This window comes from Stegastes partitus, unplaced genomic scaffold (genome assembly GCF_000690725.1).
Source record: "Stegastes partitus isolate 25-593 unplaced genomic scaffold, Stegastes_partitus-1.0.2 Scaffold594, whole genome shotgun sequence".
NCBI classification, from domain to species: Eukaryota; Metazoa; Chordata; class Actinopteri; family Pomacentridae; genus Stegastes; species Stegastes partitus.
The window spans coordinates 46,505-69,718 of NW_007578325.1; the positions used below are offsets into that span (position 1 = coordinate 46,505).

Here is a 23,214-nt window from a genome sequence, read left to right on the forward strand (position 1 = left end):
CCTTGTATACAGCTGGACTTTAATCTTTTAATGCAAATATAAGAGAGACAGCACACAGGAGAAGAATCTAAATGGGGTTTTTTTAATTGAAATTGAGGTTTTACAACATTATAATCCCATTTGTCCTTCAGATGAGGACCAAGTGATACAGAATTACACACAACTATGCTGTAGTATGGAAATCTTTAAATTTTTTTACATGATAGGTCTGTATACATCGCAGTTTAAATGAGAATCTTTCATCTTGTTGTGTTTTTAGCTGGAAGGTTAAGAACGTGGTGTCAGCTTTAATTTGATGGGTCGTTTTGGTGCTACGAGACCCAAGGTGTCCATCTCCAAGGGAATCTGATGGGAAGAGAGAAAAGAGGCGAGAACAAAGTCAGCAATACACAAAATCACACCATATTTCAAATCTGCAAACAACTGGAAGCCAGAAACCTTACACAAATAACCAACAGCTTACTGAGTTTGATTTATTTTTCTTTGCATTTTTGATATTAAATGTAAAAGGAACTTGTGTTCCCGGGCAAGGTGCTGTGTCAGCGAGTGGGCGCTGATCTTTGGCCCAACAGATGTGAGTCTCATGACGTTATGTAATCATCGATAGCACAGTTGAACTAGCCATGAATAAACTTTGAACCGGCCTCCTCAAACGCCGTAAAGAAAAGCAACAATAGGCGGCTTGAAGATTGCGCTCTCACCTCGGTTTCTTTACACACAGTGAAGGTGTACTTCTGGAGGATCTCCACCATAGCAAGTTTAATCATCACCAGAGCAAACCGCATCCCAATGCAGTTCCTTGGCCCTAATCCAAATGGCAGGTGCGTGCATGGATCAATTGACTCCTTGTTCCTGAATCTGGGAGCACACACACACACACACACACACACGTATATATTTATACATATATATTAATGACAGAAGTGGAGTCATGACCTGTAGAGCTCAGGTCCTTTCTGTGGATTTATTTTTTAATATCTACTGGCAGTTTTGGTAACATACAGTCATTCTCAAATGCATTCATATCCTTCCATTAAAGAAAAGGCAGAATCCCAATAGTCACTCAAATAACGAGAAACTGAAAAAAGTAATAATAAATAAAAGATTTGTTAAATTGTAATTTAGTGAAATAAGATGTTGCTTTTGAATTGTGGTTGAAAAGAATAATTAAAAAAAAAAAAAAACTGTCCCAGACAAATTAGAGCATTTTGCTGATAAGCAGTGGACCAAAATACCTGTCAACAGGAGCAGAAGTCTGATTGAGAGTTACACAAAGCACTTGATTGCAGTGATTGGCTCAAAGGGTTTTTCAACAAAATAATAGTCTACGGGTCCCATCATGCTTGTTTGCTTGTGTGTTTTGGTTTTTTTTTGTTGTTGTTGTTTTTTTTTTATATATTTCTGTTGAACCACAATTCAAAAGCACTGTCATGAAGTTCAGTACATTTTTATTTATTGTTACTTTTGTCAATTTCAACTTATTTCAGTGACAGCTGTTTTTTCCTTCTTTAATAGAAGGGTATGAATACATCTGAGGACGACTGTAGAAACTTCTTTACCTCTCTGGTTTGAATTCCTCGGGTTCGGGCCACACATCAGGGTCCCGGTGCAGGGCCCAGGTGGGAACCATGAAAACCGTCCCTTTTGGAATCACAATGCCACCGATCTCCACAGTCGCCTTGGCCACACGCTCCACACGTGGAGCAATGGGGTACATACGAAGAGATTCGTTGACAACGCAGTCTAGATACTCCATCTGCATCAGGGTCTGGTACTGAGCAGGAGCCTACACAGACACACACATACATGACTGTTGAACTTAAGGCCGCAGCACGTACACTAATAGACGATCGTGGTACTGAGAGAAAAGAAATGATTTTACTGACATACACTATAAAAGTTAGAATACACAACAACCACATTTGCAAAGACTACAAAGTCTGACGTATAAATGAACAAACACACATTTTAATCTTATAACACCATTTTGATGTGAACTCCACTAATCAATAGTTTTTAATTCATTAACTAAAATGCACTTCCTCTTTCACATTACACTAAGCCATGTGATTCACACGTAGCTTGACCGTAAGGAAAACACACCTTTTCGCTCTCTTGTGGTTGTATAAGTTTACTGCATGTCACCCTTTGTACGATAACGCTTGACAGTTTAAGGCTTGTTAAATGAGGTGATGAACACTTGGTGAGTCTCACACAGCCCAAAACTCACAGGGTAGAGGTGTCTAAAGGTGAAACTATATCCAGTCTATGTGTTGGTCAGCTTATTGTGGAGCTCCACTGCCCTACAAATGGTCCAAAACATTTCCGTTCTTGAAACTCCTTTGCTACCTCAAATGTTCCCTTCTTCTCAATTAAAATATACCTTGTTAGGTAAGGTGGTGTCAATCTCCTCCTGCAGCTTTTTCATGATGTGAGGGTTTGTTGCCAGGTTGTAAGCCAGGAAAGAGAGAGTGCTGCTGGTTGTTTCATAGCCAGCAAAGAGAAAGATCATTGCTTGGGAGAGGATCTCATGATCGTTCAAACCTGGGGAAATAGCAAAGATATATAGGTTGGAAAAGTTTCCATGTGTCTGTAGGCATGTGGCTGCATATGTGTGCATTACTTTTATCCTGATCTCCACTGGGGCCATTGTTTTTCTGAGCGTCGATCATCAACTGGAGGAAGTCCACTCGACTCTGAAAGTAGACACATATCTTATAAGAACACGCTTGATAAAATTTCTGAATCTACCGTACCAATAAATGTACACTGTACACTCTTTAAAAACAAACAAAAAAAAAACAAAACAACAACAAAAGTTTCCTATCCTTCATTTTGCAAGACGTCATGTTTATTTTATTTTTTAATTTCTGGCTTTTAAATGTTTAATTAAGGATAATATGTGTAGAAACAATGAAAATACCTACAACATAATAATATCTAACCTANAATATATATAATGATAAATTATTTATAGATATATAATAAAAATTGTATTTTGAGTGACTGAAAATGAACAAAAAAATACATCCATTCAAAATTTTATTACGAAGAGCTTATTGTAAACCGTAATAATAAATTACAGAAATTACAGCACTTTTAATTGTGATTAATTAAGTCTAAGTTTAGAAATATTTAGGAACACTATTTACAGTATTACATGAAGAATCATTTGAACAATGACAATTAATTTGCTAGTGTATTTTAATAGTATTTTCAAAAATGGAAAAATGGAATCTTGATAGTTGTCTACAGTTTTGTGTTTTTAGCTTAATTGGCATTACTCCTCTAAATTCACAGGTTATTTTTTGTAACTTTAGTAAAATTTTTCTGTATTTCAATCATATAGAATATTCTGTACAACTACAGATTGTTTTTACAGTGTGCGTACAGAGACTCAGCCTTACCGCTTGCTTGCTGGTAAGACGGTTTAATTTGATCTTCTGCAGTGAGGCATAGAAGAAGTCTGTCACAGATTTGGGGAAAAAGGAAAGCTCCATTTTTTCAAAAACGGGACCCAAGAAGGGAAAGAAGCCTGAAATTAAAGCAGACAGTAACACATTTATTAAAGACACAGGAAAGACAGCAAATGCATTTATTGTAAAGGTTCACACTAAGTAACCTGGCACCAACACTTTTTATGACACGACAGGTGAAAGACAAAATCTTAAATATTAAATTGCTGTGTTTTAGAAAAAGTAAATAAATACCAACGAGGATGAGGAGAGGGTTAAACAAGTCAAACTTCAGCATCTTTTTAATGTTGGTGACGAACGGGTCTGAGGGGTTGTTGAGTGAGTCAATGTCTACACTGAAGGATGTGCTGGTAACTACATCCATGCTGAAGGATCCAAAGGACCTGCAAGAGTACACAATCACATCCAAAATAACCTTTTTCCTTATACAGGCTTAAAAGGGTTGACCTTGTGCTTTTTGTTGACGAGTACAAAGTGTTCTTACTCCTTCAGGTCTACTGGCTCATCCTTGTCTATCTTCTTCTTCATGCTGCCGATCAGGCTAGCAGTATGACGCTTCATTATGTCGAACATCTGAGGCACAAAGAGACAGAAATAACAGGAAATACAAGAAATGACAATACTGGGTGCAGCTGGTCCTGTTTGTACTTTTTTAAGATCAGTAGCTCCCAATCTCCCCCAACCTTGGACTCAAGACTAGATTTGAGATTGACATTTTCTCTTGTGATACACTTTCACCTGTTTGGTCCTCTAAATCTCCTTAGAATAAAAAGATGAAGGACAGACAAAATGCTCTCTGGTGACAGTTAAACAGTGACACCTTGAGGCCAAAAAGTGGATATCGCTTCATTTTCAGTGGTCACAAGCCAAACAAACTTGGAACAACTGCTTTACACTGAATCTAGTTTCCCCTGAAGTTAAATCACAGCTCAGAGCGAGCTTTAAAATGTTCTGTTCGGTAAGTAGCAAAAGCCAGAGGAGGTCCAGGGCAGTAAAGTTATGTACCTCTTTCAGTCTCCCTGAGGTGAAAGATGGAGAGAGGATACCGCGGAGCCTTCTCCACTGATCGTCCTCTGCAATAGACACGGCATCATACAGAGGTCCATTCAGACGGAAATTCTGTAACGTTAGAAAACAGCCGCTGGTGAGGGCCCAAAGGTCAATCAAAAACCAACCATCATAATGAGAGTAATCATGTAGTGTGGCTGCGTACTCTGCGGTTGGTGAAAAGAGAGTAACACTCCTTTATCAGAACAGCTTTTATCATGCTGGGATCTGTGGTACACAGCACGGGCTGACGGCCGTCGAAAATTCTGAATATTATGACAATGGAACAAACGACAAATAAAACAAATAAATAAAGACATTTTCATGCTTTCACGTGCAAGTCTGTATGACTGTTATGTAGACATGTATCTTTCTGTAGAACGATAATCTCAAATAAATAAATGAACAAATAAAATCGTATATGCATGTAAGAGCATATAGACTTACCCCCATGTTTTTCCATACTTATGAAAGCAGTCCAGATCGAAGGTGGTGATTCCCTAGGTACAAGAACACAAGTAAAATTCACAGTCCAACATCATAGAGACATTTGTGAAATAAAAAATACACTTAAATACTGCACGTAAATCAGTAACAATCTGGGTGTTAAATCCTGAAGAGGGAGTTTTTCTCAATTCAGTCATCAAAGTGACTTTAATCTACAGCTGATCTTTTTGGATTCTAAACATTAAATCTCATATATGGAAAAAAAAAAGCATTTGAAACAATAACCATTTTTAGAATTCACTGTCACGTCAGACCCTCTGTGACGGCAGAATGAGAACCTCCATTGTGATATTTCCCTCCGCACATCAACAATATGAATCTGATTATCCTGCTCCTATGATATACTGTACGCAGCTTACACTGTCAAATCCACATATGACTGCACCGTTTTCTAACTCTGGTAAATAGAAATTCAGCGGCAATCCCGTTGTGATGCAATAAAAGCTCACAAAATGAAAATATTGATCCAGAACTTTTACTTTCAGATTTTTCAAAATGCAACAGAAAAAACACAAGTTAAAATATTAACATAAAATAAAGCAGACACATTAATATAACTATCACACTGTGATAGCTAATTACCACCAATATTTTTACTCCCATTTTTGCAAGTGCATGTTGGTCTGAAAAGATATAGTCACCCACCTTTTTATATGCCAGCATAGTGCCAAACAGAGGGACAGGTTTGGGACCAGGAATGCCTAAGTTCTTAAACGTCCCATAGGTCCAGGTGGCATACCTGTAAAATAAAACATTAAACATTTGGAAAAGCAGAGCAGTATAAATAGTTCAAATACCTGAATACATATTGTTAGACACTTACACGTAGAGGAGTGTGACGAAGGCGACCAGTAGGGTCCATGTTTGAATGGAGAAATAGAAGAAGTAGTCCATCTCTGCACGTTTTTTCTCTTCTTTCAGTGGCAGCTCAAATTTCTCTGAGGCTCCAAATCACACCCTGTGGCTTTTATAAGCCTGTTTGGACAGACCTGTTACGTGAGTAGACGAAGTGTGTGAGAGTTTAACTAAAGACTGCCAGCAGGTGAATCATTGACAGAGAAATTGGAGCATTTATAATGGTCACTTTTATTAGTTCAGCAAAGCAGCTGCCTTGTGGCGAAAATCGTTATATTGCTTGGGTTAAGTAATTAAAATAATTTGCAAGTATCATGAAAGCAGCTTTGAGTGGCATTTATTTATTTACTGTAATAAATAAAACAAACAAAAAAAAGGAAATTCTCTTTTAGTGTCTACTGCTATTTGTAATTTTAATGTTCCAGTAATCCAACAAGTAAATAATCTGCACTTATGTTTCCCATTCACCCATTCACACACATATTCGAAAATTGTGATTAGTGGACAACCTGCTCTGCCAAATTTAATGCAAAAGCAATCTTCACACTTCATTTTCTGGTGAAAGTTGGAAAAACAGAAACACAACAAAGTAATTCAGCACATTTTAGAATCTGATTTAATCTGATTGTGGCCATATAGATTTATTGTATCATATTTACTCCCAATCAGTGCTCAAAGTCACAGAAAGACACAGTCAGACATGTGCTTGGGTGTGCAGGAGGTGGAGACTGCTTCCTTGTTTTCCTCCAGCGTATTGTTTTAGGTCAGAGTCCTTAGACGGAAGACTCATGTCTTACATAACAGCATGTAAAAACCACGCCTTCTAGACCAGAGTTCAGTGCAAACCTGAAATCAACGCAACTTGGGAGAGCAAGAGACAATCATGGGCTTTCTTCCTGTCTTTTCTTTAGAAACATGGATTCTACTGATCACATTTATCTGCCTATTTGTTATGTAAGGGTTTTGTTCTAATCCCGGTGACATTGCTCACTGAAAGGAATGCTTCATTGTCAGGCCTTTGCTATGCAAGCAACTGGAGTTTATCCGACACCATGTGACCTGATGAACATGCTTTCATGTTTCCTCTGTTCTGTGCAGGTATGGCCAATTGACCTTTGGAGTATTTGAGAAGTTGGGGATCCCAGGTCCCAAGCCCACAATGTACATGGGGACAGTCACCAAGCAGAATGCTGTAAGTACATTTTTATAAAATCTATTTATAAAATCTAAATGACTAATTATCACAATTTCCATTGTTTGAATTAAAAAATTTGTTTTACACTGAGTTGGAAAGAACAATTATGTATAATGTAGTGACCCATGTGTGTTTCTTATTATCAGGTGTATTACATAGGAGACTGGGAAAATGCTCAAAAGTACGGGAGAATATGGGGGTGAGACTGCAAAGCAGAAGACCAACACATCCATTATTGTTTCACATATTTTTAACCTGCTCTGCAGGTTTGAACCTTTGACCTTCTTATTTGGTCCCTGTATGTATGTATGTATCCCTTATTTATATCCCTGAATGTACCATTCTATGTGCAATAACACAAATAGTAGTACTTATATTACATTTTATATACACTTATAACAGCAAGAATGTATATTTATTTTGTGTTATATTTTTATTTTATTTTCATATAAACACTTTTATTTTATTGTATATCTTTACTTCTACTTCTTTAATACTTTTGACTGGGAGCTCCTGCAACTAAAAGCAATTTCCCCTCGAGGATCAATAAAGCATTTCTGATTCTGATTCTGTATCAGCGATAGTGTAGGTAATTCTTCTTTTTCTCCACTGGCTAAAGTTTGACACTAAGTTTCCCAATGTAATGTTATGTTCTTGTTTTTTTTTTTTGCTAACATTCAGTATGTATGAGTTAAGGAAACCCATGCTGGCTGTGACAGATCCTGACATGCTGAAAACCATCTTGGTGAAGGAGTGCTTCACCTATTTTCCCAACCGGAGAGTAAGAACACACAAGATTTTATTAAATGGAACACAAGACAGTACACTCTACTATCTACAGTTCCATATTAAAAAGAAATAACATTTAAAAAAAATATCCAAACAGTGGATATTCCTGATGTTCCTTGCTTCTGGAACCAGAAATGCTGTAGCTTTTGACAAACATGCCAAACCCCGTTTATAAGTGTCGAAATCATAAGTGTCCTTGCTGAGTATTGAATAACGTAGCTGAATCTAAGTCTTTTTAGCTGATCTACAGTTTGGTATGACTAACTTGTGCGTCATGCATTTAGCAAACAAACTTTCCAAACTCATCCACAAACCAATGGGTGATGTCATAATGGCGCCATCCATCTTTTATAAACAATCGACGCCCTGTGAATTATTTGCAACACAATCCCAAGTTTAAAACGTTCTGCTCTAAAAGCTTACATTCATGAAAGTGAGAATGCCACAGTTGGTTCGAATGGACTCTTTCAAAGAACATAGTAAACTACCCACTTGAAGATGCCATGAAGGTCAATAGCTGTGCTATGTTACTGATGCTGCAGCGCCATTCTTTGATACACGAGTACATCTACCATAGTGAAGTATCACATTGACCATGCAAACTTTCTGGGCTGGCCTAGTGGACCAACAGTCCAACAGAGTCGCACTGTCCTTCCTAGTGCCTCTGTCACTTCAGCTACCTGAACCTTTGGAATTTATCATTTCGAGAATAACAACGCTTTTACCTTAATTAGAAGAATTAACAAATTACAATCCGGCAGCGGGTACTTCCCCTGTCGTTGGTCTCTTCAAAAATTAAAACCAACTGCAGCCTCAAATTTTGTGCCCAGTATCCTATGACTAACAGCTGTTCCATGGGTATGTATAACTGGAAACACAATGACCTTTGTGCCTCTGTAGAACTTCCGTCTGAATGGGGATCTCTATGATGCAGTGAATATTGCTGAAGACGAACAGTGGAGACGGATTCGTAGCATCCTCACTCCCACCTTCACCTCTGGCCGTATAAAAGAGGTAGGTATATATGTAGGAATAAAAGAGCAAGGCATATATTCCGTTCACCAGTCTGTTTAATTTGGGCTCTCTTCCTCTGTTTAAGATGTACAGCATCATGAAGCATCATTCCCGCAGGATGACTGACAGCCTGCAGTCCAAGGCCCAAAATGAAGAAGCTGTTACTGTAAAAGAGTGAGTCACGCCATAAAATTACAAAATGTGAGGTGGGTCCACCTGTTACTCAAAGGTGTCACACCTTTAATTATGCATACATTTAAGCTTTAATACAATTGACTTTTCTGAAAATTCACCCCCGTACATTTGTCACAAAGGTAGAGAGTAGCTATAGAGGACGGAACTCTTTTTTGTACCAGGTGGTAAACATGTCTGTTGCTACTATAAAGTTTGGCATTTCAACATGAGTGTCACGAACTCACTCAGATCAGAACAGGCGGACACAAATGCTCGACACAGAAGAGGTTCAGGCAAAAAGACAGGTTTATTACCGTTCAGCGTTCGGTACACAGAAGGTCAGTCAAACCAGGTAGAGGTATCCAAAAATCGAGAGGCAAAAGGCAAGGTCCAAAAACAGAAGCAAGGTCGTAACAAACAGACTGTCACTATGACTTGGAAGAACGCTGGTACGAAGACTGTGAAAGTCCGACAAACTGGCAACGAGACAGTGAGACACAGAATAATATACTCGAGGTAATGAGGGGAGATGGGAAGCAGGTGCGGGGAGGTAATCAGGGAACAGGTGTGACAAGACAGGTGCAGGAAGTAAAACTGAAACAGAAACAACCGGTGAAATGACTTCAAAATAAAACAGGAAAGACAAGACATAAAACATGCACACAAAACAGAAACTTGACAGACATGACAATGAGGGCCAAATAGGATTGACTCCCACAAGCTGTCACTGGATTCTTCCACATCCTGGAAGTGTTCTACAGGATTTGGATCTGGTGACTTTCAGAGGCCACTGAAGTCCACTGAGTCACATCCATGACACCAGTTTGGCACAACCAATACCAGATGGTTAAATGTGGGCATAGAGGGATTAACAGTCATTAACAATATACAGACAGACTGGGGCGTTCAGACTTTAATTGATTGATGTTAAAGGCTCCAATGTCTGACATGAAAACATTTCCCACAGAGTTACCTGAACTGTTGAGACAAGACAGTTTGGGTCCGTTGGTGTAATTCTGAGCCCGCCCTGTACAGCCTCAACAGAAATGAAGATTTATCAGACAGTCTTTAACTGTCCAGCTTTGTTGAGCTTGTTCCAAATGCAGCCTCAGATTTCTGTTCTGGCTGATCTGAGTGAAGCCCAACGAGGTCGTGCGCTGTTGTGAGCCTGAAATGATTTTTAACTCACTACAGTTGCAGAGAGTTCATCCATGTTATATATTCAAGCGCTAGCTAGCTAGCATGCAACCTTCAAAACTAAAAACACATAATTAGAGAACGTACAGTTTCTGTGACATCTTTAAAATCCCCAGATCCACTTTTCTAACTATAATGTCCCTCAATGATTTCACCAACATTTTAAACTCAGCTGATGTTTCTTTACAGCGTTAGTAAAGCTGTGAAGCAAATACACTCAAATGGCCTATCTGTAGCACTGCTTAGTATAAATTGTGTATTCCAGCCTCTTTGGAGCCTACAGTATGGGCGTGATGGTGAGCGTTGCATTCGGTGTGGACATCGATTTATTTAACAGCCCTTCAAGCCCTCTCATCACTCATGCCGCAAAACTGTTTAATTTCCCCCTGGGTATTTTCTTCCTCCAAGGTACGTCCCTGCTTTTCCATGTCATGTTGTTTTCCTCATTTTGTGATTAAAATGCAATTGTTTGCATTTTTTTTTCTCCTCTTCTCAGGATTTTTTCCCTTCTTGCTTCCTCTCTTGGAGCTGCTAAATGTCTCCATTTTCAGCAAGGCATCTACTGCTTTCTTTAAGAAGCTTGTGGAGGAGATCAGAGCAGAACGCGATGGCAGCTCAGGGCAGGTTTGGACAAAACACAAGCAGTTCTCTACATGGATAAAATCTTCTCTTGCAGTATAGCCAGTCTTGTTCCATGATGGTAAGATAATGTACGTCATGATGACAGAACATTTCCAGAAATTCAATTGAGAAATCGTTTGCAAATAATTACCTGAACAACAATTTGATAGATATTAGTCATATCACATGGCCTCATTTGATAAATGGCATCTGCCTCATCATTATGGAAACACAGATGTTTAAAAGTCCACGTCACGTCCACGTTGGTTTAAAAATGTGTGTTTCAAAATGTATGCTTGTTGGCATCTGAAAAGGAAATCTCACCATTTGTAGCGTTTCTGGAGTCTTTGATAATGTAACAGGATTTTCAACACCAGATAATGAACATCAATGAAAATCAAATTTTGAAACTATTTTTTTCTGCCAAGATGGATAAAAAAAAATCCTTAATATGAAACAAAACATCATCATACAGTATAACACAATGTCAACTGGCCAGACTCCAGTTGCAGAAGAAAATCATGATATAATTGAAATTAAATGGACTATGAGGTTAGATGACTTTGTCAGCAGCTGTTTCCAAAGTCCAGAATGAGTTTCAAATTACATTCAGTTCCTTCTAAATGTAGTGATGCTGAAGTTTGATTTCAAACCCTCTTTAGTCAGCTGACAAACACAAGACTAAATGAATCAAACGATGCCTTTAAATACTTCCTGGTCCAACTACCTTGCTAGTAGTAAAGGTAAAACTAAACATACAGTTAAAGCTATTAAGAAGCTATTAACTTCAGTGTTATTATTTATTTATTTATTTACTTCAACTAAGGCTAGTAGAAGGTAAAACACAACAGAGAATTCATTAGTTACACCTGGGCGGCACCGTGGTGCAGTGGTCAGCACTTTTGCTTCACAGCGAGACAAAGAAGTGTAGTGGTGCACATTCTCAGCGGGTTCTCCGGCTTCCTCCCACAGTCCAAAAACATGCTGAGGTTAATTGGTGATTCTAAATTGTCTGTAGGTGTGAATGTGAGTGTGCTTGGTTGTCTGTCTCTAAGTGTAGCCCTGTGATAGACTGGTGACCTGTCCAGGATGAACCCTGCCTTCACCCTGAGTCATCTGGGATAGACTCCAGCCCCCTGTGACCCTACAGAGGACGGAGCAGTGTATAGATAATAGATGGATGGATTACTTACACCCTCCAACCCAAAGTCCCACTTGGTACAGTCCAGTTTAACAACACCTGTATGAGCAATAAACCCTCATTAATTCAAACATTCAAACCAAATGAAGCCCACGTATTAATCAACTAAAATGTATCATGAGTTGGCATGTTGCAAAACTAAACATCAACTGAACTAATGAATAAAGAAGCTTCATCCCAGTTTTCATACTCACAGACTCGCGGACTTTGCAGTGTGCATCCCCTTTCAGACATGGGACATGGAACATTTAAGTGTCTGAGGGCTCAGGACAGTCCCGCTGTCAAATCGTAAGGTGCCATTTCTGTGAATCTGGACATGTGCAAACTTTCCCAAGGAGCTTGCCCATAGTTCATTGCGAAATTTGGAGAGTGCAAATGATGTTATGGTCCAAACTCTCTTGCTGTCATTATGGTGTGTCCCATTCCTCATCTTGACACCATTTCAAACCCTAATGAACCCACACACTCAACCACTGTTCTGGGACATTGGTTACGTCTGTAAGTGTTCAGTGCTGAGGCCTCATGGTGGAGTTTTGAATTGGACTAGCGAGAGGTGCTTCTTCACAAGTACATATTTTAGTTTCCAGATATTCAGTTAAAAAAAACACAAGTTTCCATGCACAAATCTGAGCAATCTCTTTCCGTATAGGAAATTTGACACCCCACATTTTGGCACGATGATGCACTTCAAACGCAAAAAGGACAGCCAAACCTCAATGTGGGAGATTAAAATAAGACTACCTGAGAACTAATCTGGAACCATCCATCCATTATCTATACACCGCTTAATCCTCACTAGGGTCGTGGGGGGCTGGAGTCTATCCCAGCCGACTCAGGGTGAAGGCAGCGGACACCCTGGACAGGTCACCAGTCTATCACAGGGCCACACTTAGAGACAGACAACCAAGCACACTCACATTCACAACTACGGACAATTTAGAATCACCAATTAACCTCAACATGTTTTTGGACCGTGGGAGGAAGCCGGAGAGAACCCACGCTGCACGGGGAGAACATACAAACTCCACGCAGAAAGATCCCGGTGCCCCCACCAGGACGCGAACCGGCGACCTTCTTGCTGCGAGACAACAGTGCTACCAACTGCGCCACCTTACAGCCCATTAATCTGGAACCACTGATTCTAATTTTTATTGATCTGAAGGTGTGATAAGTGTTGCGATGCACCCACATTTTTCATGTAACTGATTTGTTTATTTAGATATTTAAATTAAGGACTGCAAAATGTCAATTTTGTGTGTCATGTTGTGTAAGTATACCACGTTTAATTGTTGGCACTGTGTCAAACAAATGTGTGTTTGTTTGTTTGAAAGGTCAACAGTTCTTTTTTCATACATGACCATGTGATCTCTTTTCAGAAGCCAGCAGATATCCTTCAATATCTGATCAACTGCCAGACAATCACTAAACCCACTAAAGAAACATTAAAGAACGGTAATTACATGTGCATCACTCATATGTACACATACATAATCCTGCAATGCATGCACAGCAAATGCCTTGATGCCGTCCTTTCGTCTCCCTCTATCTTTATCCATTCTGACAGGTCTAACTGATCATGAGATCACATCCCAAGCGACAATGTTTATGTTTGCCGGATACGAGACAAGTGCCTCCACTCTGAGTTTCTTAGCCTACAATCTGGCAAGAAATCCAGAAGTCATGAAACGCCTGCAAAAGGAGATAGACGCTACTTTCCCGAATAAGGCTGGACTGAATTTTTTTATATTCTGGAGTTATTTTCTTAATTTTATATTTCACTGATGAAACTAAAATCAGAGTTGTGTTTAAATAAAACTATGTTGTAATAAACTCTATAGGATCCGGTCCAGTATGAAGCTCTGATTCAGATGGAGTACCTCGACAGTGTTGTCAATGAGAGTCTCAGGTAATGAGCATTTACTGGTGCTGGCTGACATCAGGACAGCCTGACAAAAAAAAACACTGTTTTTTGTAACATTAAAGCAGCATTAAGGATTTCTAAAGATGAATATTAACACTGAATGTCAAACTATTGTGCACTCAAAATAATCGCTTGTTGTACCAAACACACTGTGGATCAACACCAAACTACCCGTTAGCAAAGCTTTTAGGCTTCATCCTCAGGGGGCAATGAATAACTGTAAAAAGAATCAGGAAAATGCATCAAAAAGGCTTTTCTGAGACACTTCGGTCCAGGTCAAAGTGGTAAAACACTGACCAACGACCTAAAAGCACCGCCTTCTGTAGAGCTATAAAGAATAGTGCATTTATTCACAATAGTCACACTCTTTAAAACTTTGAGAAGAGCAATGATGGCTTGTGACCTCAACAGCCTTCGAAACAAAAAGCTTTGAATGCGTATTCTAATATAGACATATTGTTTTGTCAATAGGCTCTACCCCCCAGCTGCACGACTCGAACGAGTGGCTAAAGAAACTGTCAAGATCAATGGAAACACAATCCCAAAGGACATGCTTGTGATGATTCCTGTCTACGCTTTGCACCGTGACGCCGAACTGTGGCCAGAGCCAGAGGAGTTTAACCCTGACAGGTAGCTGCCAGGGTTTTCCTGTTTGTAAAATCTAAGATGATTAATAATTCTGCATCACAATATATAGTTACACAGAATGTACAATTCAATGTACAAGTTTTATTTCTTGGTCTGGAGCTATTACAAGGTGACCTCATCACTTCTGTGAATGTTTTATGATGCAGTCTCTGGCTAATTGTTACAGAGACTGTTCCACGTATTACTAAAACTAATACATTTTGCCTAAAGTATTTATGTTTTAAAAGTATGACAGCTGGCAGAAAGAACTATTGGTCTGCAGTAATGTTCAGGTGGGTGATACATGTCTCACTAACATCGACATGATGCCAGATTCCAAGGTTTTATTGCATTGTTATAAGATGATCAACGCTATGTACTTCACCGAAAAGTAGTGCTGATGTTGTGGTGTACTACTTAAGGATGCGTTTTTTTTCCCCCCCAAGCATAAAATGTTTTTTCTGATGGCGAATGCTTGTTTTTGTAGATTCAGTAAGAAGAACAAGCAGAACATCAACCCATACGCTTACCTGCCATTCGGGATCGGGCCAAGGAATTGCTTGGGGATGCGATTTGCTCTGGTGATGGTCAAACTGGCGTTGGTGGAAGTTTTGCAGAACTACAGCTTCTCAGTCTGCGAGAAGACAGAGGTGAGTATAAGTAAATTCCATACTTACATCATTACAAAAGAAGGAGCAGCATGTTTCTGATTTAGCAAACTTATCCACTCCCCAGATTCCTTTACAGATGAGTCCCTATGGTCTGACTGGACCCATTCATCCCATCCAATTAAAGCTGGTGATGCGTGGCACCGAATCGGAAAGTGTGGACTACTAGAAAGTGCTCACAGATACAATGCTCAAGGCTGAGATGACCTCTGAATTGATTATATTAACAACTGAAAATGCTACATAAAGCTAGCTACTATAAGATTTACGTTTTTATTAGAAGCTTGTAATCTGATCTGAGACAAAATAGAAAGTTAGTCGACCATGTTGGACACCTGTAGAACATAACTGGAGGTTATGTGTGTCATGGTGATGAATTATGGCATTTTGTGTCAATTGAACCTTACACACAAGGATTTTGAATTCTTTGAATATCACACATGAATTAGTAATGGGCAATGGTCCAAATACAATATCTACCAAATTCAGTGAAAAAGCAAAGACCTTGAAAGAATTCTATTTTAAAAAATATCCTAAATAGTGGGAAACATTAGATGTCCAGGAGACACATATACACTGTTTTCTAAGATTATTTTTTGTAATATAACCCTGTTGTTAAACTGATTATATGTATTTACAATCTGTAACAAAGTGTACTGTGCACTGAGAATTTTGAATGATATTAAAACAAAGCATTTTATACAGTTTATGTCATTTATAACCAGATCTTTGGGTGAATTCTTCGCATAATGTCAGGTAACGCTTTGTGAATCCTGTCATTTTACATGTTGCTTGAAGGGTAAATATCCAACTATGACCCAGTCCGTTGTATAATCAATCACACCCACATCCACTTTGACACACACAATTTCTTATCTTGTAATGTTTAGTATCTGAAACTGGAGTACTGACAGGACATTCCCCCAAGTACATGGAAGCCAAGTGAAAACAAGGATCAAGACTTGAATAAAAGGGGGCATGAAAATAAAAGAGCACTAGTTAAAAAGTAACAGGGCATGCTATGCCCTTTATTCCTAATGACACACAAATACAAAAATAACTGCAAGGTGTCCTGCAATGCAATTCCTCATCTATAAAACTATAAGGGAAGGTTTACTGCTAATTTGCGTCATCCATTTTCCCACTTACACACGAGGACAAAATTGTTGATACCCCTCGGTTAATGAAAGAAAAACCCACAATGGTCACAAATAACTTGAATCTGACAAAAGTAATAATAAATACAAATTCTATGAAAATCAAGCAATGAAAATCAGACCTGTGGTTCAACAGAATTATTTTAAAAAGTAAACTCATGAAACAGGCCTGGACAAAAATGATGGTACCCCTAGAAAAGACTCAGTCTCAGTCGCAGGTCGTGGGTCTTGCAACAGGATAATGACCTAAAACACGCAGCTAAAAACACCCAAGAATAGCTCAGAGGAAAACATTGGACTATTCCGAAGTGGCCTTCTATGAGCCCTGATCTAAATCCTATTGAACATCTGTGGAAGGAGCTGAAACATGGCGTCTGGAGAAGGCAGCCTTCAAACTTGAGACACCTGGAGCAGTCTGCTCATGAGGAGTGGACCAGAACACCTGCTGAGAGGAGCACAAGTCTCACTGACAGTTACAGAAATCATTTGATTGCACTGATTGCCTCAAAATGTTGTGCAAGAAAATATTAAGTTACGGGTACCATCATTTTTGTCCAGGCCTGTTTCATGAGTTTTTTTTTGTTTTAAAAAAAAAAAAAATTCTGTTAAACCACGGTTCAAAAGCAGTGTCTGATTTTCATTGCTTAATTTTCATAGAATTTTTATTTATTGTTACTTTTGTCAGATTCAAGTTATTTCTGTGACCATCTTGGGTTTTTCTTTCATTAACCGAGGGGTACCAACAATTTTGTCCACGTGTGTATACGGTGTGTTTTGAGGCTATGTTTGTGATCGTGCTGTATTGCAGTGCACTACATTGCATTGCATGTTTTGCATTTAATCTTACCTCTAATCTATGGAGGCACACATTAACATCTATACAGTACAATTATTACATTGTGCAAATTATTCATTCATCACAGCACTGCTGGAGTGGATTACGATGTAGAGGCTTTTTCATTTTCCTTTTTAACTTGGGACTTTAAAGAGAAATAGTTGTCCTGAGGCTGCATGTTGCCATGAATGGTTAAATTTCCTTGATTTGGCTTGACGTGCACTAACCCCAATAAACCCTTGAAAGCATGTCAACACTCCCGACTGAACCAGGAAATACCAGCTTGACTGTGATAAAAAGCGACATGCTGATGTGGCCGATAGGATCAAGCATGTGACTCAGCAGTCACAAGTGCAGGTGTGTTGAATTAGGTGAGACGGTACTTGGAGCAGCCACTAAGGCAGAGGTTGCTGTTGGTTTGTGTAGTTACATAACATAAGCTGGCATTCAGAAAGAAACAATTGTTACTAAGGTCGTTAAAAGAAATACAATAAACTGTTCCAATATCTTCAAACTGTCTTTATTTCAATACCGTATAAAAAGAGCATCAGCAAGGCGCTTGAATCAAGAACAATAACTAGTCTTCTTTATGATGCTGATTAAATCAGCAAGTCTCATGTATTTTACGATAAACACATGTAAAAGCTAATTATGACACCGTCTTAGGGCATCAACAGTAAACCTTCAGCCAGTTAGACGGAGTTAACACACTCAGCATAAAGGTTAGATCAGCCACAGTTGTCCCGCATGCCACATTTGGCCATGATACAACTTGCAGGTAGGGCACAGTTGACTCCATAAATGGACAAAACGTCAGCAGCTCTGAGGCAGAGCCAAGGCATTAACGTTAGGCTCCGTAGGTAAACACCTTGACAATGTACCCGGTTTAACTTTTCTTCCCATCTGATCTGTTGCAGAAATATTTTACGATGAGTCTGAGGGACAGGGCAGGTGGATAGGTCCATGTAGGCAGGTGTCAGAGATAAAAAGAGGCACGAAAGTCTCTTTCCCAGTTTTTATCTTTTTGCTCTTTTCTTTTGCTTTCTTCTTTCCTCTGTGCCTTCCATCCCTTCTCCTCTTTCTCCCTGGACGGATGTTTCACAGCATCACCATCCCTCGCTTTGAAGTGAGTAACTTTAGCTCGTCTCATCTGTCCATACCCCAGACCTTTCTGGTCCCTCTTCAACACAGTAGCCACCGGCTGCTTCGGCCCCTCTCCCTCGGGCCCCAGTCCGGTCCCTGGTTTCCAGCCGCAACGAACCATCATCTTATAGCTGTTGCTGGAGGGGGGGAGGCAGTAGTAGGGGGTGGGCGGAGGACGCCGCAGATTGAACAGATGCAGAGTGGAGGAGAGATGTGACGACAAGCTGCTGCTGTACTCGCTACAGCACACTTCGCACCACTGAGGCTGGTGGGCTCTGGGGAGAAACAGGAGACAACATGAGTCAGAGAAGAAGTGTTAAAGGCACAAGTTACAGCTTTTCAAAATCTGTCTTGACAGAATATTCTGCTGCCCATAAGTACATTAACTCGGTTGGCAACCTGAAAGAAGTCTAGTCAGCGCCAAATGGTCGACAAATTTTTCCTCATCGCTAACAAAGGAAGGGATATTCTAAGGCCCAGTTCAAACAGGGTGAACGATTACAGCAAGCAAAATCATTTTCGTTGCGTGTGTGCACCTGACTATTGCCTGGGTGGGGCTAATCACCTCTATCATTCTTATGTGAACTTAAATACTCTCATGTTGTGCTCCGCATAGCAATACACACAATCACTACCTGCAAGGCCTCTCGTGTTTCTCTTTAACCAGGGATTCATTGTTTCTAACTGATAAACTGTTACAGTAATTACCTGAAAAACCTGCTACGCTCTTATAGATTAATTTTCCTCAATACCTTTCGTCTGTTAATTTTTTATAGTATCTCACCTTATTTTTTTTTAAACCCATATGATTTCATTTGTTGTATTTAACTCAGCACTGCTTTTTACAATTACACTATTGCTTATTGTAGTAAAACCTTTAGAGGCCCAATGTTTACTTCAGCCTTTAGTGGATGTGTATAGCTCACGACACAGCTATGTACCACACCTACACAGTCACGTACATACACATCAGCTTATCAACAACAAGAAACTGCGGTAATAAATAAACTGATGATTTTTTACAGCATAAAGTCCTGTTTAGTAAATATCATATTTACAGGTTTTTAGTCATTGGATTTAAGTTAACATTAAAACTGTTTATGTAAAACCAAAGCAGCTGAGATGTTATCAGCTTTTAAAAAAAAAAAAACACTCAAATATTTATATTGGCCTAGTATACAGCCGACAGAAATACCAGATGAGATTGGTTGGGGCAAGATTAGACTTGGGATATGGAAATGTGTAGCACGACACAGTCAGGACACCAGAAAACTGACACTGTTTAATTAAGGAATTAGAAGAAATACCAGCAACTTTTCTGAAACTGTCATTTATCAGATGTAGGTAGGGTCAAAATGTCTGCTTTAACAAATGACAGTAATGGCAATGTCTGCTGGATAGTCTATTAAAACTTTGTGTTAAAAGAAAAAAAAACTGCACACAAATGAGTGTGTGCTAACCTGCTATTAGACTGTGTTTCTCTCTGTGTACTTCTCCCGTAGTTCAACAACTCCTCCAACACATCATTGTGGCCCGCTGAGGAAATACAGACAAAAATGGATGAGTTTAACTTCACTCTGCAATCGAACACAGACATAATGAAGAGTGTTATTACTGACAGATGCACAGTTATACCTTCTTGTGCCAGGTCTTGGGCGTCTCTGCCCTGCGTATCAACCACTCCGACCCAGGCGGCTCCATGTTGCAGCAGCAGCCTCACTGCTGCTCTTTGTCCTGACCAGCTGGCACACATCACAGCCGTCCAGAAGAAAGTATCCTGGAGAGAAAAACAGATGCTCATGAAGCAAATATAAATAATATATTTCCTAAACGGAGAAGACACTGAGTTGTAAGTGTTGTACCTGAAAGTTGATGTCGACTCCCTTCGACAGCAGCTCTCTGATGCCTGAGACGTCCCCTTCGTGGGCACAGCGCAGCAGCCTGAGTCCTTTGAGCTCCGCAGACCTTTCTGAGCTGCTTGTGTCTCCTCTTTGGTCACCTTCACTTTCACCACTAATTCCTCTTTGCGCTACAGAATCGGTTTGACCCTGCAGAGCTCCTACAGCCCTGACTCTCCTCCTCAGTCTTCGACTGGACTCTCTGCTCCTCTGTCTCATCTGATGCTCTCTGTCATGATCCTTCTTGCTATTTGCCCTCCTTGATCCATCTTGCCCTGTGTCATCTTTCATCAGGTTTTCATAGAACTGCCTGGCCTCTTCTCCACCAAGCACACTGGCTGTTTTTGAGCTGGATGGTGCTGTTTCAATGCTAAAAACATCCTGCTGGCTGGCAGGAGTAAAGCCGAAAGAAGCCATAGGGACTTATTGTAACTTCAGGTATCACAGGTGCCAGGTTTTCTTTTCTTTTACTCAATAGTGCGGCTGGCAAATAGACTCCTATTGTAGGAAATAAGCGAGCTTGAGCTGTCTTGCTATAGCAGCTAGCGTCCAACAAGTAGTCTGTTTCTCTTTTACTATTAGCTTCAAATTGTGCCTAGTTCGTAAAAGAAAAGTAGTAAACGGTCCACAAACCAGTTTACAAACCACCTTAAACAAAATACAAATTACACCGAGTCTAGTTATCTAAAAAACACGACAGCCTTCGTAAAAGACTAGCTAGCTAACCGTGAGCTAACTGTCGACCACTGGCTAGCATTAGCATTAGCTTTAAAACACCTTAAAGCTGGATTATTTAACACGAGCTCAAGTATTCAGTCCGGTAACATTACCGGGGTTGTTTCAAAGCGCAGTCGAGATGAAGACAGATGTCACCTTGATACGCAACTATTTATGGTAGTTAATATCATAGATATGTACATATCTATGATGTTAATATCAGCTAAATCGTTCAAGCTAACGTTGCCCTGTTTTCTTCCTGTGAAACTCTGTCATCAGTCGGACACAGCTAACGGTGAGTGCTGCCCCCTGGCGGAGTGGAGGTCGTCTGTTCAGCTGCACTTTCTACTATTTCCGCAGTGAAAAATTATTAATAATACAAAACAATAACCCAAACGCAGCAGGCAGATGATGTTCTTTTTCTGAATTGGAAAAGAAAGTTCTCCACAGAGTGTCCCGTTTCATGCTGTCATAATATAATATAGACAGTGTATCAGCAGCTACTTTGGGAGTTGTGGAGGAAATATTTAAATTCATTTAAGTAATACTGGCAATAACAAAATGCACAAAAACTACACTGCATGGAAAGACACGTCATAAAAACACAAGAAAAGAGTGTCATGTTGCAAATCTACATAAGGTGTGAAATGTCACATTAATGGAGTGGACACGTGTTTGTGTGAATTATTAATGTTCTTGTTCTATGTTCAACAGGACTGACTTACAAGAACCTGGGAGTGAGTCTGGACAACAAGCTGGAGTGGTCCACCAACACAGAGGCTGTCTACAAGAAAGAGGATGCTGATTAAACTGCTGGTCATCATGGCAAAAAAGAACCTCGCACCCCCTCCATAAAACTGTGCACAATCTGAGGAGCATCTTCAGCAACAGACTGATACAACCCCGCTGCTCCAAGGAACATTACAGGGGCTCTTTCCTACAGACAGCAATAAGACTTTTCAATGCATCTGCATCTGGCAGATCACATCAGGACTCTATCACTTTACCTGCTGATGAAACCACTTTACAAACCAGACACTCATTATATCTGTGAACTTATCTGCACCTACTTACTTCATTTGCTCATCTAAGCACATTACCATTTGCACATCTCTCTTGTATATTCTTGTAAATTTTGTTGACTTTTTCTTGCAATATTTTCATATTGTTTTATTTTATTTTATTTCACCTTCATTTTATACCCTACCCTACTACTCTGTGTTGTCTTTTTGCTTTTGTTTACCCCCTTTGTTGAATGTTCATGCTGCTGTAACAACTGAATTTCCCTCTGGGGATTAATAAAGTCAGTCTAAGTCTAAGAATATGCAGATCGAAAACACCCTTATTTTATCTGCACCCGTCTCTCCCCGTTCACTGCAACTCGAGAACACCAGCTCACTTACGACTGTGCTCAAGCGCTGTACTTCTCTATGCTGCACACTGGCAGCTTGTAATACTGGAGTAATCGAGCCATACATGCTCAAACAAGAAACAGATTCTACAAAGAACAATGACACAGAAAGCCTCCACCCTGCAAGCTGACCTGAGGACTGGTTCCTCAGGTTTGTCACCTATAAAATCTCATAAATCAGATTTTTTTGAGATTGTCAGCAGCACATAAAGTGTGTTCAAGCTGAAAATGCTCAGCCATGGTGTTGGCTGAGCATTTCACTCATGATCTGTCTTCAACCATAAAATAAAACACCATATAGACATGTTAACAAGGTAAAAAACAAACTTGCTTTATACCCGAGGAGGTCTTTAACTACTAAATGTACTGTTTGGTTGAAATAAATAACTGCAAACTAACTAGTAGCTATAGCTGCCAAATAAGTGGAGTCCAATATTTCTCTGTGACATTTAGTGAACATATATGAAACTGAATATATTTGCTATGACAGCATCCTGAAACTGGAGAATCTAGATGAAATCTAGACATGCTTGTATTATTTTCACCTCCACTTTTTACTACATGTGACAACAAAAAATCATCTTTGTGTTGTTATTTATGCAGACATTTATCCCGTGTGGGATTATAATTCCCTATCTTTGACACGTTATCACAGATATGTGGTAACGGTTGTACACATTTCCACACACAGGTCTACTTTTATCTAAATCTCACATGTGACAGCTCTGTTTCGATCACATTGGCTGTTTGTTTTGACACCA

At 39.6% G+C, this 23,214-nt stretch overlaps 3 protein-coding genes across 3 annotated transcripts; 1 reads left to right on the plus strand and 2 right to left on the minus strand.

The window, feature by feature from the left end:
- Positions 1 to 61: 61 nt before the first annotated feature.
- Positions 62 to 5,966, minus strand: LOC103362690 (cytochrome P450 3A30-like). Its single transcript, XM_008289123.1, has 13 exons — positions 5,854 to 5,966; positions 5,676 to 5,769; positions 4,971 to 5,023; positions 4,690 to 4,789; positions 4,482 to 4,595; positions 3,961 to 4,049; positions 3,711 to 3,859; positions 3,408 to 3,535; positions 2,624 to 2,696; positions 2,384 to 2,544; positions 1,560 to 1,786; positions 702 to 858; positions 62 to 345 (listed from the first exon to the last, which is right to left on the minus strand). The coding sequence occupies exons 1-13, from the start codon at positions 5,922 to 5,924 to the stop codon at positions 268 to 270; spliced, it is 1,494 nt and encodes a 497-aa protein (XP_008287345.1). The 5' UTR covers positions 5,925 to 5,966; the 3' UTR covers positions 62 to 267.
- Positions 5,967 to 6,716: 750 nt separating this feature from the next.
- On the plus strand, positions 6,717 to 16,006 carry LOC103362691 (cytochrome P450 3A30-like). The gene is made up of 14 exons (XM_008289124.1): positions 6,717 to 6,839; positions 6,984 to 7,077; positions 7,227 to 7,279; positions 7,762 to 7,861; positions 8,770 to 8,883; positions 8,969 to 9,057; positions 10,520 to 10,662; positions 10,751 to 10,878; positions 13,453 to 13,528; positions 13,641 to 13,801; positions 13,915 to 13,982; positions 14,469 to 14,627; positions 15,112 to 15,274; positions 15,360 to 16,006. Exons 1-14 carry the CDS (start codon positions 6,769 to 6,771, stop codon positions 15,459 to 15,461), a joined length of 1,521 nt encoding a protein of 506 aa, XP_008287346.1. The 5' UTR covers positions 6,717 to 6,768; the 3' UTR covers positions 15,462 to 16,006.
- Positions 16,007 to 17,788: 1,782 nt separating this feature from the next.
- On the minus strand, positions 17,789 to 21,312 carry gpank1 (G patch domain and ankyrin repeats 1). The gene is made up of 4 exons (XM_008289125.1): positions 20,290 to 21,312; positions 20,063 to 20,204; positions 19,888 to 19,963; positions 17,789 to 18,702 (listed from the first exon to the last, which is right to left on the minus strand). The coding sequence occupies exons 1-4, from the start codon at positions 20,740 to 20,742 to the stop codon at positions 18,261 to 18,263; spliced, it is 1,113 nt and encodes a 370-aa protein (XP_008287347.1). The 5' UTR covers positions 20,743 to 21,312; the 3' UTR covers positions 17,789 to 18,260.
- Between the last annotated feature and the right edge of the window lie 1,902 nt (positions 21,313 to 23,214).

Coding starts and splice junctions, on each gene's coding strand:
- LOC103362691 (XM_008289124.1), top strand. CDS start 6,769: ATGGGCTTTCTTCCTGTCTTTTCTTTAGAAACATGGATTCTACTGATC. Junction 7,280..7,761: donor AAGTACGGGAGAATATGGGG/GTGAGACTGCAA, acceptor GCTAACATTCAG/TATGTATGAGTTAAGGAAAC. Junction 13,983..14,468: donor GTTGTCAATGAGAGTCTCAG/GTAATGAGCATT, acceptor TTTTGTCAATAG/GCTCTACCCCCCAGCTGCAC.
- gpank1 (XM_008289125.1), bottom strand. CDS start 20,742: ATGGCTTCTTTCGGCTTTACTCCTGCCAGCCAGCAGGATGTTTTTAGC. Junction 20,205..20,289: donor GAGTCGACATCAACTTTCAG/GTACAACACTTA, acceptor TTTTCTCTCCAG/GATACTTTCTTCTGGACGGC. Junction 19,964..20,062: donor CCAAGACCTGGCACAAGAAG/GTATAACTGTGC, acceptor GTATTTCCTCAG/CGGGCCACAATGATGTGTTG.
- LOC103362690 (XM_008289123.1), bottom strand. CDS start 5,924: ATGGACTACTTCTTCTATTTCTCCATTCAAACATGGACCCTACTGGTC. Junction 5,024..5,675: donor CTATGCTGGCATATAAAAAG/GTGGGTGACTAT, acceptor TCTTGTACCTAG/GGAATCACCACCTTCGATCT. Junction 2,697..3,407: donor GTCTTACCAGCAAGCAAGCG/GTAAGGCTGAGT, acceptor GTCTACTTTCAG/AGTCGAGTGGACTTCCTCCA.